Below are 18444 nucleotides of genomic sequence, written 5' to 3'. Positions count from 1 at the left end.
GAGCTGAATGAAGATTACTTTTCACCTGAGGCAACTAAAGAACTTTTGGATCTACAAGCAAAAAGAGTTTTCTAAAGCTGAGTTAACAAAAAAAAAAAAAAAATCAGAAAAGCATAATCACAGCAGGAAAGCTGGCATTACAGAAGTAGGCACTCTGCTGTGCTCAGATACATACCACATTGAATTCTGATTTCAAGTGAATCTTAAATATAAATGCTTCTTTGGTCAATATCAGCATTTGACTCTCTTTATGAATTTAATGACATTGTTCAAAGATCAGGCTGGTGGTGTTTGCTAGCAAACATACAATATTAATCAAATTTTCTCCTTAGTGATTGTTTTTATCAAGCTCTCATCCACTGAAAAAATTACCACTTAGAGTCCAAATATTCAAGTGAGCATTTAATGAAATTAAAGAAATATTATCTGTTGATTTCACTGGGAAGGAAGAGCCAAATCTTCTTGTTGTAAACAAGACCCAAGGCTGGCATTGTCATCTGTCTGCAAGGGCTGACAGGATGTGTTTACCCGTATCTTAATGCAGCCACATATAATTCTCAATTTGCACTGAGCTCAGCTCATGTGTGGGGGTGTTTCTGTGTGATAAATGTCTTTCAATTACTTAGCAATAAGAAGCTGCTTCCTTGTAGCAGAGACATCAATCCTTATTTGTCACCTTTGTAAACTGATCACCATGGCTGCACCAATCTGTTGATTACTTTCATTGGTTCATACACAAGAAACATTACAAATATTGGTATTATTTATTTTATTTCTGCCAATATGAACTTGCTGTATTTACAAGCCAAATGAAGGGCACTGAGATGTGTTAAGATGGTAGGGCTGTGGCAACCTGTGTGAGCACAGAGTTCTAAGGTTTTTGTGGGGCAGGAATATTTCTTCTCCCTTTGACTATAGAAAGCTTTATTGGAAATCTGGTTGATTTTCAAGGGGAAAAAAGTACTTAGTCAAATGGTTATAAGTGCTTATTCAAGACCAATTTCTTGAAGACAGAAGACTAAACATACAAAGTGAGACCAAGGAAAAGAGCACAGATGTTCAGAATACAGGCGATGAGAAGCTGATGTTTGGAGTTGCAGGTTTATTCCTGTGACAGCTCAAGCACAGACTGTGGGTGTTATTCTTCTCTGAAGTCTGACCAAACAGTGCTGCCTCTGCCCATGGCATTGGGTGGTGTGAGGTGCCTCTTGGTCTCCAACACTCCTGCAGGGCATGCACTTGTTGGCCAGCGCAGCCATAATCTTTTCACCAAGAGGGAAGAGAGAGGCAACCAGGCTGAAGAGTTGCAAGAACCACAAATTGCTATTTACACATAGTGTTAAAGATGTGTCTGAGCTGGTGGGAGAGGTGGTGTCCCCAAATTGTTCCTCCCCAGCATTTTTCAGGATCACAGCAATGAGAAAAGTCAGCAGTGCCCTGGTACATGCCAAAGTCATAATAAATAATGAGCAGAGAAAATTTCACTTTTTCCCTCTCCTTTTTCTATAGTTTCAATCTGTTTCCACAGGGGGCTAAGGCTCTGCTCAATCTAAGTTCCACTCTACCATGGTTTACAAGGCATGAACCCAACAGAGTTCTTGGGCGGGGCCACCAGAACCTCCAGTTTCCAAATAATTTAGCATTTCACTTCTATACTTTGTTAACTATTTCTGCAGTGGTCTGATCTGGGCTTGAACTCCTGAGATATGAGTCATTTCCAGACGTTATTGTCATCTTAGAAGTGTTACAACCTGAAGTTGACTATCAATTTGTAAAAGTGGGCTTTTGACCCTGGTTATAATTTCAGTTAGTGTTACTTGGTGCTCACTGGCAGAGGTCAGCCTGTCCCTGCATCATCAAGGCACAAGAAAATCTCACAGTTTGCTCCCAAGCCGAGCCCCAGCACCATTATCTGTCCAAATCACAAGCCTTTGTTTTCTCAGCTGTAACCTGCTCTGTTAGAAAAAGTGCCTTAAGCTATCACTCAGACTTCTTTGTCTGCAAAATAGTCATACTATTTTTGGAGAAGCTGAGGGCTTTTGAATCACAGAATCACAAAATGGGTATCATTGGAAGGGGGCACAGTGGGTCATCTGGTCCAAGCTCCCTGCTCAAGCAGGATGAAGTGGAAATGCTGCATCCTGTCTTAAATTTACTGTACAGAAAGAATGAATTCTCACTAATAGGAAACACAAGGCAACTACATCATATGATTGCACAAAATGACACATGATGAGTGTGCCAATACTTCATATGGCCTTGGGAAAAAAAGCCCAAGCAGTATTGGCTTCACCAATCTGCAAACTGATTTTGTATTCATGGTATTACGTTTTCAAAGGTGGAAATACACCATTTGAAAAGAAAGATCAAAATGTGTCAATAGACACTGCCCATGATAAAAAGAAATATTTTATTGCTCTTCTAAACTGGCTTTACCTGGAAGACAAGTTTACTCCTTTCTTTTTTTTTATTTTTAATTCCTGCAGTTTTTTTGGGTCCAGCCCCACTCTGAAGTTGGGGAGCATCTTGCTTTCTCTCTTCAGTGGGAATTGGATGGAACTGGCACAGAGGCAGCTGTGACCACTCACAAACCAGGACTGTATTTTTACACGGTTAGCACAACAAAAACAGCTAGTAACCCTGCTAGTGAATTTTGTTACATGCTTGTGATCACCTCTTCTGGCCCCTGCCCAGGGCGTTCTCTGAACATCTTTGGAAATACCTTAACTCACTGATCTTCTTCAAAACTTGAAGAAAATTTCCCTTTATCTTTGAAGGAAAAACAAACCATAAATATTTCCCATACATTTCCTGGCTTGAGTGCAGTCAGCATTTATTTCTGCATCAGCAGTGAGTGGGAGGTTTAGCATCTCATGACTTGGCAGAACCAGCAATAGAAATAGAGCAAAAATTAGTTTATTCAGTAAAAAAAGGCAATTTTGGGTGGCTGGAACAACTTGTGAATCCCTGCTGAGCAAGGTGGACACTTTCATATGGAATATGAATAATAGAGGGAGGGTAGTAGTATTTTTTCACCCTGTTTAAATTAAACATTTCTTCCTTGTTTCATGTTTTGTTTTGAAAATTGCCCACTTTTCATTTAAAGTAACTTTTGTTTCAGTTTTAATTTAAAATGATACTTTGTTCTATTTCCACCTTTCCAGTCTGAAAAATTCTTTGAAACGTTTTTCTCCAACAGTTTATTTTAATGCATGAGAGAAGTTAATTTCAAATTGTAAGATTTCATGGCAGTTGAAAATTTTATTCTTTAAAAAACCTTGCCTAGAGTATGGCATTGCGCAAAAACAGAGGTTTGTGACTTCATATCTCAAGTAAAAGCTATTTTTTCATAAGATTCTACCTACCAAAATAAGTTAATATATGTTTTTTAACACAAACTGAGTACCTTGAACTGCATATTGAAGTTATTTTCACAGTGCAGAACTCTGGGAGAGGATGGATGTGTCTTTATTTCCATTTTACATTCGTTTGACAGAATCAGAGAGTTAAAGCAGTTGTCTGGATTCTCATGAGACTGGCATCGTAGCAAAAACAGAGCTCACATTTGGGTTGATTCAAAAATGTCAACAAATGACAGCTGCTGAGCTGCAGGACCCATGACCACGTTTTCCCCTGGATTCTCTCCACAAAGGTGTTCTTCATTCTGGTGGTGACACGCGGCACTGCGCCGAAAGGGGCCCGAGAGCTGTGGGAGAGTCACGGTGACAAAATAAAAAGAGTTTGAGAAGTGGAAGGTTTAGTCCCCTCAAGTCCCTCACAAACAGTGTAATTCTCCTTGTACTTTCATTTCCAGGAACTTCACTGGGGCCAGTGATGCTACAGCAGTGCATGAAGAACAAGCTGCTCGTTTTTTATATAGTGGGTATGGCCAAATAACAAATGAGGAAAATTATGAAGGGGAAGAAGTAGCTTTGTCACTTTTACTAAACTTAGCCTTACCATACTTGGCTCTTGATGCAGACAGCTCTAATTCGGAAAAAGTTCTCTCATTAGTTGGCCCTAAAACATTTACAAAGCATCTGAATAATTGATATAATTTATGGTTTTATTGGTGTAAGCCATTAAATACCCTCCTCCCAAACAGCATTAGGGAGGAAGCTTGGCAACATGCAGTGAAAAATGGAGCAGCTATTTAAAGAAAGAAAAGGACAAGAAAATCTTATTGAGCTTTCTGAACATGATAACACTGAAAAAGGCAGAGTTTCCAAATATCCACTTCTAAAGTATTTCGTAGTAAATGGAGCTGGTGTACTGTCAATATTACAGGCTTTTCAGTGGAAGATTTACAAGGTCTACCTTTCAAAAACAACCCCACTTATTTTTTATTTTATTCATGCTAGCTTAATAATGTCAACTTGTAATTTGTATTGTTGCTGGATTCTGTGCTGCAAGTGAAATTATAGGAAAGGTGGCAAATGCTTAGGTAACAGTCTCTATTACATAAGGCTCATGTGGGGTCATTTCTGTTCTGCTCTGCTCTGATTAGGATTACATCAAGGTACTGGCTAACAGAGATAATTCATAGGCTTTATCTAGCCAAAGTTAGTGTATATCAAACATACATGTATACCTGAAATAGCCTTCCACAACTCCAGTCTTGGTCAAGAAGGAGAGACTGGCATTTTTAGGGTACAGTTTATATGACTATAGTGTAGATATCCATGCTCCACTTAGAAGAAATTTGTCCTAAAATTGCTTGTTTCTTACCATTAATTGAAAAAATCCCCAAAGTTTTAAGTTAGGTGAGAAGAAACCCCAACAAAAACCAATCTGCACTCACTACATGTACGCAGCATGTATGGAGTATGGAGAATGAAGCGTGGACATGGTGGTTAAGGAAGCTGGGGAGAGAGTACTGTTTGATGAGTCCTTATCAAAGCCAATGCTATAAACCTTTAAGTTGAACAAACATATGAGTTTTTGCTGCTTTACTATGATCTGGGAGAAAAACCCCTAGCTGATAAAGTTGGTTTTAAGTTCAATGGAAGAACCTGCCTGAGCAATGGATGTGTCTAGGCTTTCATGATTTACTCAGTTTTGCAGACTCAGGCTTCTATGAGCATGTCAGAAAATTCCATAGGTTTCCAGGCGTTGAGCAGCACAATTCTGTATATACTGAGGATTCATAGGTAGACTACATAAACTGATTTGAAAACAAAGGTGTCAGCTTTTACTCATTGCAGGATTTTACCATTTATTTATTTTTAATATGGTGCTGGAAGCAATTGTTTTCTGTTTTCTCATTTAAAGCTGTGCCATGGTGTGGCACTGGCCAAACAATAGAACAAGCTATGTGTCTGCCAAGGATATAGTGATTCTCTGATTCCAGCTCAGCAGGCTGGAGTTAAAATAATCCAGCTGGCTCAGCAGCTATGTGGATGCCATTTATGGTAGCACAGTGTACGTGGCAGGACAGCTAACTCATAGCTTCCTTTATCATTTTGCCTTCTCTGCTTTAGGCCCACCAGGACAGGATTTGCACAGTCAGAAATGCTGATACTTCTGACTTCAGCTACTTGTATTGTGCTGTCTCTGACGGCACAGTCCAGCTATTTATTCATGTTTAATACATTTCCTAAGGACATTTGTAAAGGAAACAAACTGCCCCTTCAAGGAAAGCAGCAAACAACCTAATCTCAGCTGCATTTTACACAAATTACAATGACTTGATTCCTACTGTGCCTCAGCCTGTGGCACAGAGTGTCTGGGACTCTGTTGAGTTTTCTCTGGTTTTCACAGCTGCTCAGTAAAGACGTAACTTGTACAATTTTTTTATATGTGGGGGAGTGAACTACATACCTGCTGTGTATCTAATTGAAAGGCACAGATTCATGGTGTCACCTCAGCCTGCTGCATGTCAGCCTGTGCGAGCTGCATGGTGGGCATTGCCACGTGGAGCTGCACTATTGCAACTGAAAGGCATGTTCCTCTGATGCAGGCTGAATAGCAGTGCTTGCCTCCTCTGAAATGTCCTTCTCAGTGTTCAGGATCTGCAGGCTGAAGGTCTGTATCCTTTCTGTTGTGCTTTAAATGCCAGTTCCTCTGCTCATATTGTTTGCTGAAGCACATAGTGCAGTATATTCCATTTGACTTAAAAGATCTTTCATGGACTTAGAAAAATGATACTATTCAAGCACATGGCAAATAGGAGCAAAACCTATTTGCACCTAGAGGTGCAATTCACACCTAGAGGTGTGATTCCTTCCATCATGGAATGGTTGTCCAGCCAAAAGAGTGAGGTTGTTTTGAATAGTATGCAAAGCATAGAAGGGGAGTTTTCCAAGATGGAGATTTGGTCTCCTTAACATGAGTGTCAGGAACACATCATCCTTTTCTGCTGCCTTTTCAGGCCACTATATGTTTTGACTGCAATGAAATGTTTTGCCTGCAAGTTATTATCTAAATGTTTATAATATTTCAGGTTTCAGGGTTTTCAATCCATTTTGCTTATCTTGATTCATCTGCATGGGGGTGCCATGGGTCTCTGTCAAACTGAGGTGACCTTGAGTATCTGAGACATCTCCAGGGCACTGGTTAATTGGATTAATGTGAGATACTGAAGATTTGTGCTCTGCTGAATTAGCAAATGGATGCTAGGTACCTAATGTGTCAATTTATGATGCCGTTATTTAGACAATTGTGTAAAGCCCCGTGTGCCTCTGCCTACAGAGGTGTTCTAAGCTCCTCCTTACAAACATCAAGAAGAAGAAACTCTATTTGGGTGTCATTAATTTCATTGTAGAGAAGACATGTAAAACAGTTCAAATGCCTTGCATCCTAGATATGCCCATTCTTCATTCCTTGATTTATTTATGTCAAAGTAGTTTGTGCAACTAGCTCACATGTACATTGTAGACATTAAGTCAGATCATTGTAATTCCACTCAGGAGGTAAAACCTGATAAACAAAAGAGACAACCTGCTGTTACTTAATCATAAGATCTCTGCTTAAAAACTGCAAGACTACAAAGAAAGGCAGAGACCAAACACCTATGGAGAATGTACCTTTGATATGCAAAGTGTGTAGCTCATTAATTGGCTACTGTTTGGCCCAGTGTGGGTAATGTGATAAACATCTTGTGACATTGCAGAGCTGTAATATATCTGATTTTATTGTGGACCAGTCAATTCAAATCAGAATAGATTTTTACTAGAAGAGAGGCAGCTGGTATTTGGGTATTTTTAGTAGACAACATCTATGAAGATTTATTTTTCTTATAGAGGTGTTGGGTAAAGGTCTCAAGCAACTAGGATGGAATATTTAATTGGTAAAGTTGTATCAGCCCATACAATAGAATACCCTGAGTTTACTTTGAGGTTGTGGATAACAAATATAGCTAATTAAGCATTATGGTAATTGGTTCATAAACATTTAAAAAGGTGAAACCTATAAACTTTCTACATTTTTTTTTCAGTAGGTATTTTATGATATCTTGTATTTATATTCTTTTTTCCAAATTTTGATTGTGACTATAAGAACACTTGTATTTTGTTAAAGTAATCTTAATTTTTCTCTAAAGGCAATAGCTCATTTGTGCATTCTTTGTGGACACTCATTTTCATTAATAGTTGAATTATGTATTTTTTTTTATCAGTCAATAAATTAACAAATCAAAACAAAGAACAAGAAAAACCCACCTCATGGAACTCATGCTGTGCAAAAATGTGTTTCTTTTTTTCACATTGATATCTTCAGCTTAGGAAGTAGTTTGAGATATAACATGCTGTGTCCTATTTCTTTCTAGGTCTCCTATGTAAAAGCTATCGACATTTGGATGGCCGTGTGTCTTCTCTTTGTCTTTGCTGCTTTGCTGGAATATGCAGCAGTCAACTTCGTTTCACGGCAGCACAAAGAGTTTCTGAGGCTTCGAAGAAGGCAAAGAAGACAAAACAAGGTACAGCTGCTCTTTACCTGGGGTCACTGAATGTGCTCTGGCAGCCCTGCTCACGTGCATCTGATTTCTTACCTCACTTCTTGCCCTTGCAGGAGAGTCTTTTTCTAAAGTTTCCTTTTGAGTGATTTACTCCTTGATAAAGAGCTCATAATTGGCTGCTGGGTTCATTTGCAGTTTATGAAATTATCGACAAATATCAGTAATTGGTCACCAATTCCAAGAATTTTCTTCTTTTCATGCAACTGCTGAGGCAGCTGGACCTCTGCAAATACTGTGCTACTATGTGGCACCATCAGTGGATAAGGAACTGTTGAATGCAATGACACAGACAGAGGAACGATATTATCCAGATGTGCTGTCATCAGAACATGCCTGAGATCTGTCTTTTCTAGTGCTGCCCTAGCTAGCTGTGCTAAAATGGGAGACTCCCTAGGACAGCCCATTGCAATGATTGGCAATTCTGCCCTCAATTTTACACCACCAACTGGTGTCTTTCCCAGCTGAAACCAGGAAACATGGCCCTTTTAGAAAAGGAGAAGGATTAGGAGGATTTCCTCTCTGGATTCTCTCCTTTCACAGTTTGCGACTGATGCAAATTTCAAATTTTCAGCAAAAGACCTCTTTGTGAGTGTCATTATCACATAATTTTATGCTAGTGACTGACATGTAGAAGAGGGGATTGTTTGTAACCTACATGTCAGTCTAGAAATAATTTTAGGAAGTCTGTCCATCTGTCCTGGGCTGGTTTTTTGGTTTTTTTTGTTTTTTTTTTTTTTTTCCAGTAAATGGGAAGACAAGAGTAGACATTAAATTGAGTTTTATTTGAGTCATGATCATTCACGTGTCTAGAGAATCTGGAACTATAAACTCTACATATATATTTGCTAGGTGAAGTAAATATTTGTTTGAGCTGCACGAGTGCTTCAAGCCACAAATAATGGTTTCTTTTGCAAGAGGGATAACAACAATGGCACAGGGCATTTGTGTTTTGACAGGTCTGTCTAATAAATGTTCTGTAGCTAATGTAATATTTGATGGATACTCTGGGAAGAAAGCTGTTCTCTAGTTTAATATTATTGTCAGATGAATTGAGATTCCAGTGAAGATTAGATTACAGGAGAGAGCAGAGATGCTTGCCTGTCTGCAGGCCACATGCACTGCCACTGGAAGCCTTTGTTTTCAAACCCAGCATGGCAGCAGCAGAAGCTTCTGTATGGCATCTGTAATTTCATTTTTGGATGCAAGATCTGTTTTAGAGGTGAACAAGTAGCCATCCTTGGTAAGTAACAATATCCAGTGACATTACTCAAATTTATGAGATTTTGGTCCATGGAAGTTGTCATTCATCTGCTTTGAAAACTATTATTTTGTTGACTGTGAAAAGAAAGTTATTTAAAACCAAATTATCAGAAGACTTGTGTTTATCCTAAGCCATGTGGTGCATGGATTCGTTGCAAAATAGGTAACAACATAATTAAGTACAAGGAAATATGCAGCTGAGTAAACGACACCTACCATTTGCATAGGCTTGCTTTTTTTCCTATGAATCTGGTTGCACGAATTTCAAAACAGGGAACAATGTTACTGAGGCAGTTTCTTTAGGAGGTGTTTTCTGCATCTCTGTACTTGATTTTGTCTCTCACAATTTTCTCAGTTTATTTTGCCTTTTAAGTGATTCTCATTGTTTTGCACGGTGGTCTTCTCTAACCAAGCCATTCTTCTCTTTGCCTGTTGTGTGTGTGTGTGTTGTCATGTTACTGCTGTGGTATTCCCAATCTTGCTGCTGCTATCTATGCTGACACTCTGGGGACAGGCACAGACTGTGGCTGTTGGGAATGAGAGCGTTGAGTCCGTGCGGCGCATGAATGGCTTGCGGAGCAAAGAGTCATCAGCTTACGGGACAGTGAATCAGATCGGCAATTCAAGTTTGAGGGTAAAGCTGTAGTGAGAAAGAGAAAGCAAGAGAGTTTTAGTACGTGCAACGATGCCATAAATCAGCAAAATGGACCATTTTGATTGGCATCACTAGTAGTCTCTTGCATTCTCTTTGCTAAATGCCCCACAAAATACACAGTACTGTCCCCAGCATGAACAGCAGTTTCATGTTGTACATTCTTATGGCCCACCCTTATGCTTGCTTTTAACTGTGGCTGGGCTATGCCACCCCTATTCCAAACCTCTTAAGGAAAGTGCATGCATATTCAGCAGCTTGGTCCTGTGCAAAGATAGAGTGAATGGGGTGGGGGGAGAGTGCCATAGGAAATGCCTTGAGACAGTAAATCCCACATTGTGTCATCTTTCAGATGAGCGCGTTCCAACAGAATGTGGTATGTATAACAAAATACATTTTTGTTGCTGTGGTATTTATTCCTGAACTGTCAACCTGCAGCCTCCCTCATCGTGATGTCCTGAGCCCTGCTTAGTGGAGTATGAATAGCTATGAATGAAAAAAGTATTTCCTTGGTTTCTTTTTATTTGCTTGGAGAAGAGCCATGAAACTGAAATCTTTTACGCAGTGTAACATAGCAGATCAGAAGCAATATGATAGCAGCTGATACATCCAGATTAGGGGTGAGTTGTGGAGGTAATAAAATCAATGATGGAGAAAGAAACAAGCTTAGTGTGCAGCTCACTGCTTGCTACTAGTGGCTGAGGAATGAAATGTGTTCATTTAAATAAAATGGGACTGGTGTTTTAATCTTTCAAGACTTGATTTCCCAGAACAAAAACATTGTCTGAGCCACTCTTGAGCTGTAAAGGGCTTCCAACTTTGATCAAGCTCTGTAAAGTCATATTATTATAAAATGCAGATGAATTCTGTGAATTTTGTACACTGTAAAGGGACTTAGTAGCTTCCAAAATCAAAGCAAAACCCACAGTTCATATTACACAGCAAAATAAAGCTAGAGGGTTTACAATGCAATAGATAATTCACTTTCAGAGCTACAACATCAAGCTGTAGAAGAGAGCCTTAATTTCTGGATTCTTTCTATTGTAGAACTAATCATATTTACATACATACAAGAACTGAATATAAAAAGAAAAAAAATCAGGGCTCTCTAGGAGATATGACCAGTATTAATATGTTGCCACTGAAATCTGATGCATACAACTACAAAAGCACTCCAAGTAAGTACTCAGTGCTGCATATCTCACTGGTGCATATTTCAAAGTGCTGGTAGTCCAGTTAAAGTTTGTGTAAGTTGTGGTTATCCTCTCCTTTAGGGAAGCTTGCAGAAACCTCTCTTCTTCTTTAGAATATTGTGCATTACACAGACAGCCATGGCAGTACACAGATGGGCCGTGTCACTGCAGTGTTTTTGCTGCAGAGCCCTAAGAGCTGGAGCTGCTCTGGTATTGTTTTCCCCTGGAGAACTCCCATCACATAAGTGATGCACACTTGAGAGGTCAAGAGAGGAGATGTAGCAAGGCAGAGGTTTCTGGAGCAATGCTACCATGGTTGCAGCTTTCTGCTCAAGAGAAGGATGTTAATGCACAGAAGAGAACATAGGAACAGAGCCTGTGGTGTCACAAGGAGCCTCACAAGCAGGGAACTTGACTTGTTGAGGTATTGCTCACCAAACCAAAGCTTATGTTAAATGCAAATGTGAAAGTCGTAGTCAAGAGAAGACAGTGTAAGAGTGTGGTTGAGTATCTACACTGCATCACTCCGTGCTAATCTAGGAAGAGGAAAAAAGGTGCTGAAGCACACCTGGCCACGATTCCTGGATTTGCAACTTGATCTACAGGTCAAGAAAATACCTGTTCTTAGTTTTGTAAGCCTGTATCTCTGGCACTGCCTTTGTTACTGTCTGTGCTGGGTCTTGTTCTTCTTAGTGCTGCAACCCTCAGACCAGTGCATAAAGATGAGATCTTAAGAGACCATCAAATCTCTTAAGTCAAGCATCAGATTGCTAATGTTTTTATAGGAAAAGTTTGGGTTGTATTGCTGATCATCCAGAAATTATATTACAGATGAACCATTTGAAAAGACAGCTTTATCAGGACCTGTTGGCATCTTCCACACATACAAAATCCCTATATCCTCAGGTTATCAGTGCTTCACTCTGCCTGTGTTCCCCATACAGTTTCTCTTGAAGAAAGCATTCAAAGTTTGTCCTAAAGGTTCATGTAGTATTTCTGCTCAAGTTAAATACACCCATTCGTGTAAATAAACTTGTATTTAATACTTGATTGCTGCAAGAAATGGTTGCCTATTTCTTGTATATCATGGTACAATAGAGAGAGTACAGGCTGCGGAAGCCAGGAGTCTGATGGTACTGAGGATGTAGTGAAGTTACATTATATTAAAATCTAAATTTTTATGGTGCCAGATCACTTGAAAGAAAATAACTTATTTTTAAAATATTATTTTTAATAATTAAACATTATTTCTTAGTTTTCAAAATTATGGGCTTCCGGGGAAGCAGAACTGTTTACAAAGGTTCAGTCATCCCTCTTTGAAAACAATAATTATTATGTTATATGATCAGCAATCAAAATGAGTCACAGTACACTAGTATTCATATCATCATCTCATAGATGACTTCCTAAATTATATGTGTGATGGTTACCACTGTGACCAAGACTAGGGGTTAAGTTTGGGACTGTTAATGTTAAAAGCAATATGTTATAGTTTGAATGAAAAACTGCAGCTGGAAGATGTGACAGGTTTAATCCCGTGTGCAGGGCACACAGAGCAATACAAATAACAGTGCTGCAACCAAGGGGGTTCATATGCATGCAGATTAGCAAAGGGGGCACAAATGGTGTTTTCAAATGAAAGAGCTAGGACTGGGACTAAGTGTGATTACAGAAGCTAAGGATAACTTTCTAAGCAAAGCTGGAAGCACCTGATTGAATGCTTCAGAGGATTGGCCTTTGGATGGAGCTGCCATGGGTGAAGCAAGTACCACAAGTGTCCAACCAAAGTTACTGAGATAATACAGTATTTCTACCTTTCAGAAAGAGAAGAGATTTGCACTAACACCAGCTTCTATAGACCATCTCTATCATTTTAATCATACTGAAATCCCTCTGTCAGATCCCCCAAATAATTTTCTAAGGTTTTTAGACTTTCCCATTGAAAAAAATCAGTGCCTTCAGCCTGACTTTGCCTTTAAAGCACTTGGCACTACTGTCCCTGGTGGGAATGTTTTCCTGCTGTCATCCGTGCGCAGCGCATTTGGCGGGAGGATGTGTACGCTCCGCGTTATGTAAGGTGCCGCATCATGTGAATAATGGAAGTGCTCAAGGAAAGCCCTTTTGCTGAGCTATTTTTGGTACTCACTGAACAAGCTCAAACACATGAGTTTCATTGTGAAAAATAGGAATCAGAGCCTGAATGGCTTTTTTTCTCTCTCTCTCTCTCATCTTACTTAATGGATTAAAGCGCATGTAGCTTCTGCTGTAGATAAACATCCTCAAGATACTGTGGTTACTTTTATTTCTCCAGGGCAATTGCATTAGTACTTTAATGTAACTGCAGAAAAAAATCCAGTAGAAGATAAATACACCAAAATTATCATTTAGCTTGAAGTTATAGTCCCACATACAACTGCAATGAATATTTAGCTGTAGTTAAACAGTAGACACAATTCACTGCATCATGTTGCCATGTCACTTTGTGGCTTCGTCTGAATGTCCTTCTCTGTCTTTTTATATTGAGTGTGAATAAGCTCACAATGGCTCTAGTTAATATCAGTGGAAGTATCTGTATTGTTTATAAAATGGACATACCTCACGTACTTTAAACTTTTAAAAAACTCTGTCATCTCAAATTTGAAAATTATCTTGATATAAATCCTTAGGCTAGCTCTAGGCACAAATCTAGAGACGTGAGTTCCCAAAGAAAGAGCAACCTGTAGGAAAAAAAGCAGTTCAGCCATGGGGTGGTATCCAAGAAATGGATCAAAAAATTCTAATTAGAGCAGTCTGACCAGAGGGAGAGACTAAGCTTACTGGAAATGTAGATTTTTCAGTGAAAAGCAAGCACAGACAAAGAAACTGTGGAAGAGAAAAATTGGGTTTCATAGTGTCCTGTTTACAAGGGTAATTGAAAGTGAAATGAAAGCTTTTCCCTCCCTTACTGGAGAAGGGAAGTTTAAAAATTGTAAACAAATTACTGTATTTTGTGTGTTTTACTGCCTCAGACACAAAAAGATGATGGACTATGTGGGGTGGATTTTTTGCCCCAAACCAAGAAACAGAAGAGAAAATGGATAGTTGCATTTCAAGAGAGAGAATTCTGAAAACCAAATAAAAAACCATGAAACATTCCGTAACAACAGGCAGACTAATTTATGGAACATGTCATACCAGTTGCTGAGAAAGACCTAAATATCTAAACCCAATAATTGAAGTGAGTAAAGTGCTAGTGTACAAGCTGGAGTAATGGAATCCATGTACCAGAGGAGAAGAAAAACCAGGAGAACAAAATCAGGAGAAAAAAATTAGAATTTCTGGGGGGACAAAAACCCAAACAAACAGCACCAAACCAAATAAAAAAGAAACCATCAGAAACAAACAAACAAACAAAAAAAAGAAACACACAGGAAATGAGAACAACGAAACCACGGCTAGTCTAGAAAGGGTGGAAACCAGAGAAGTAGATAACTGGTGGAGAGTACATAAGGCTGCAGAATGATGAATTTTAATACCCACTGAACTGATCAGTGGTACAACAAAAAAGTACTCTGTGGGGCAGGGGACAGATATTGAAACCATGCATGGCACCAAAGCAGCAAGCAGGACATGATGCATTGTAATAACTCATATTGCACTGCTTGCAAATACTTAAACAAATTATTCCTATGGTTAAATAAGATAGGAACAGGGCATAAGCTACAAAACAGCATTTCCAGTCTGGGGTGATGAAGTGACTGTGTGCTGTACCACATGGGACAGGTAGTACTGGAAAAGTCAGGAGTACAGGATAAAGTTTTTTCTTGTTTGCTCAGTAGTGGAACTTTGCATTAGAAACTCCGAGTCCTCTCTTGTACCTACCCAGCATGCAGCGGCTGAAAGGATCAGCTCTGAAGTGACGAGCCTTAGAGACCGAAGTTTGCACTTCACTCGAGTGAGTTTGTCCTGGTAGTTACTCATGAACAGCAGGAGACACACCAAAAATGAACTCTGCAGTTTTCCAGCTCATGAAAGGTACTCTCCAGCTGGGTGCAAATGTCTTATTTCTTATCGTACCTAGGGGAGAGTGCAAACTGAAAATAGGGCAGAGGAAGTTAGAAAGAGACAAGAAATGTTCTTATTTTTGAAGCTTTAAAGCAACAAGTAGCTTTTCAAGAACCATCTGCCACAGGCACCAGATTTTTGTTTTCTAGATTATTTTAGAAAATGGTGATTTCTTCATTGAATGTGTTCTGGCCCACCTCATTTCACGGGAAAAAAAAAAGGCAGAAAGTCAGTGAAAAAATTGTCAAATATATGTTAATGATAAGAAATATAAGGAAAGTAGACTTCAGAAGGAGTATGTTTAACCTAAGCTGCCCCTACCCAAGACTCCAGACTCCAGACAGAGAGTGAAAAGCCGTCACAATCCCAAGATGTAGGCACCGGCACCACAGGAGAAAACTTTGCCCCAAATTGGTTCCTTTGTTCTTTCCTTGTAGGTAGCTTATCTTGATTCTTTGCATGCCCAGATTCAGCTCCCAGTCACGCCTTGTTCTCAGGTCTCCTCACTGCTATGATGGCCAGGTCCTTGTTCCAGTGGAGGAAGTGAAGACACCAGGAGGGGAACAGTTTCTGATCCATCGTTGCTAGGGGTCTGTCATGATGCTTCATATCAGTTCTGAGCTCTGTCCCAAGCCTCATTTTCAACAGCAAAAGAAGTATTTCAGTGTTGGCAAATATAAATTAGTATTTCTACAAGAGAGTAAAGGAGTCAAGCAGTTAGAGCCAAGCATAATGCAGGCTGAGAATGCCAGCACTCTATCCTCATTCCTACCCCCACTAGCAGCCATGCTTGCCCTGTGGATCTCCAGAGCATACTACACCACTTGTATCAAATTACATGGAAACTGGTGAGTTGGGCAAGTGTTCAGTAGGATCCACGAAATGCATATTTACATCTGACCCAATTAATCCCGTTCTCCACAGGGGATAGAAGCTGCTATTTGAATGTAATTAATTGTGAAGCATTCTGTAATGATGTTGCCCAAATGGCATTGTTCAAAACCAAACTGTATTAACCAGACTGCAAAAAGCTCATTCTCTCTCAAGTCTGAAAACCTTCATGGATTCCAGTAAAATCCAGTTTTTACAGTACTTTTTAAAAAAGTGGTGTTGAAACCATTTATTTCTCCACCTTTTTTTTTTTTTTTTTTTTTCCCCTGGGGGAAAACAGCCTTGTTTATAGGCATTCCTGTTCAAGTTGACAGCTTTTCTTATGGCAAACTGATCACTCAGAGCCTGATTCTGACACATGTAGCTTGATTTAATGATCAGATGTGTTTATTCCTCTTGATTCACTGCTGGAGAAGCATGCTATTTACTATAATATGATAATTTGTACTTGCGTATTTCTCTTGTGGCCTGATATTTTTGTTTGTTTGTTTGTGTTTGGTTTTTTTGTTGGTGATTTTTGTGATTTTTGTGGGTTTTGTTTTTGTTTTGTTTTTTTTTTTTTTGTCAGGGATAACACCAATCTTGCACTCCATGTTACTGTGAGTAGATGGATAGGTGAGGAAGAAGATTTTCTTTTCTACAATGTGAGGAGGGGGCTAGGGATAGTTGGAAGGAATAAATACCTTGAAACCCTACATATTCTGAGCACTTGTTGCTGAGTCTTGCCAGAGTCCTCACAAAGACTCATTTTGAGTTGGGAGCACCTGAAAACTCCATGCCAAGCCAAACCATAAGTCACTAAAAGTTTACTCACTTCCACTCTCTGTGAACTTTGAACCGTATCTCAGAGCTGTCCACCGGCTCTTCCCACACTATACATCTACAGCTGGATCAATGTCAAGAACTTACTATGGAAAAGCTCCATTTTCCAGTGGCTGCTTGAATATATCTGGCATACTGAGCATGTCAGAGTGTTTTTAGCTCCTGGAGAAACAGATTGGAAAGGTCAGAAAACACTGCTGCGTTTGCCAATACACGAGCTGCCAGAAGTCCAGAATCCTACCTGTGAATTTCTGCACTGATCCTCTCTGACAAAGGACATAACTCTTAAAGTCATTTAATTTCTAACTTGTATATGTAATTTTCATACTGTGTGTGCATTTGTACATACAAATAATACACCTTATAAGTGAAAGTTTTTTACCAAGGGTCCAAGTTTTTATTTTCTCTACAATAACATGACAAGACTCTTAGGAGACAGGACACCTCTGTCTTCATGCTTCACCTCACTCTCTTCAAGTGGTTCTCCATGTGTGCTCTGATGTAACCCTTTCTGCTAGTCATATGAAAGTGCTCTGCCTGTGACACATTCACTTTTCTGTTAAGCATTCCCAAGCCTGCTGGTGGTAGAGACTTGTTTTCGGGTTCTCTGTAATCTTCATCTGTCAAAAGAATAACTACTTTAAAATAGAAATCACAAACTGTTCATTAGAGATTATCTGAGTTGCACAAGTGTGAGATCTTGCACACCATTCTAGTAAAGAAAGTTGTGCATTTCCTCTTCAGGATGTAAAGTCTTACAGGCATCTGAAAGTAGCAGCCTTGACACTCTCTAGCACAAACTTTCAATGAAATTTATCTATCTGTTGTCTGCTAACTTATGCCAGCTTTCTTTCTGACTTCCTTAGTGGGATCAGACACCAAATCTACTCATTTGCCCCATCAGCAGAATTTTCATCTTCTAGGCTTTTTTTGTGTGCTGATCCTCACAGGCAAGAGAAATTCTAGCAAGTCTAATCAAGTGTGATGCCACTACAGGCTGGTGAGATAGAGCTTGTGTGTCACAGGATGGTCTTTTACAGCCCTTGGTAACTTCTGTCTGGAAGTGCTTCAAGGTCCTAATGCTCTTTTTTTCACCATTACATACCTAGTTAGATGAATTAAGGGGTATTTGGTGCAAGTGTTTCATTGCATGTCTAGAATGGGTGGTGTATACACCAAAGAGTAGATAATAAAGGCCTCTGAAAAATCACTACGTGCTCTCATTCAGTAGTGTTACTGCTCTACTATATGTGTTTTACTTAGAAATTTCCTTATAACCTTTACTTATAACCTTGCAGAAGACAATGGCCTTTCTTTCAAGATTTGCAAGCTCTTGCCCCATCCTTGCCAGAGGAATAGAGGCAAATCATGCAGCTATTTGACTGCAGTTTCCTTGTTTGACCATAATGACAGCTGGTCTTCCATCTGACAGGTCCCTCCTGGGGTACAAACAAATACCTCCAAGGCATTTATTTTGGAACACACACATGTATGTGTGTGTGTGTGTCCAAGACAAAAAAGCAGAAGAGGCGTAACTTATTTTAGATACTATTCTCCCTCCATTAGCTTTACACTGTATTTCCCACAGAGGTCTCTGGATTTCTTTGTGCCTGTGTACTTAGTACTTG

The 18444-nt window shown here is 39.4% G+C and overlaps 1 protein-coding gene across 5 annotated transcripts in view; it reads left to right on the top strand.

The window, feature by feature from the left end:
- GLRA2 (glycine receptor alpha 2) overlaps positions 1-18444 on the top strand; it is a 122315-nt gene that overhangs the window by 86045 nt on the left and 17826 nt on the right. For 3 of the 5 annotated variants that reach the window (XM_053936211.1, XM_053936207.1, XM_053936208.1), the window contains exons 8-9: positions 7766-7915; positions 9729-9848. In XM_053936211.1, coding sequence (XP_053792186.1) covers positions 7766-7915; positions 9729-9848 — 270 coding nt within the window. The remainder of the gene's footprint in view (positions 1-7765; positions 7916-9728; positions 9849-18444) is intronic. The other 2 variants (XM_053936209.1, XM_053936210.1) reach the window with 1 other exon arrangement.

The sequence above is a fragment of the Vidua chalybeata genome, chromosome 2 (genome assembly GCF_026979565.1).
Source record: "Vidua chalybeata isolate OUT-0048 chromosome 2, bVidCha1 merged haplotype, whole genome shotgun sequence".
Taxonomy (NCBI): domain Eukaryota; kingdom Metazoa; phylum Chordata; class Aves; order Passeriformes; family Viduidae; genus Vidua; species Vidua chalybeata.
This window is presented reverse-complemented; position numbering and strand designations above follow the sequence as displayed.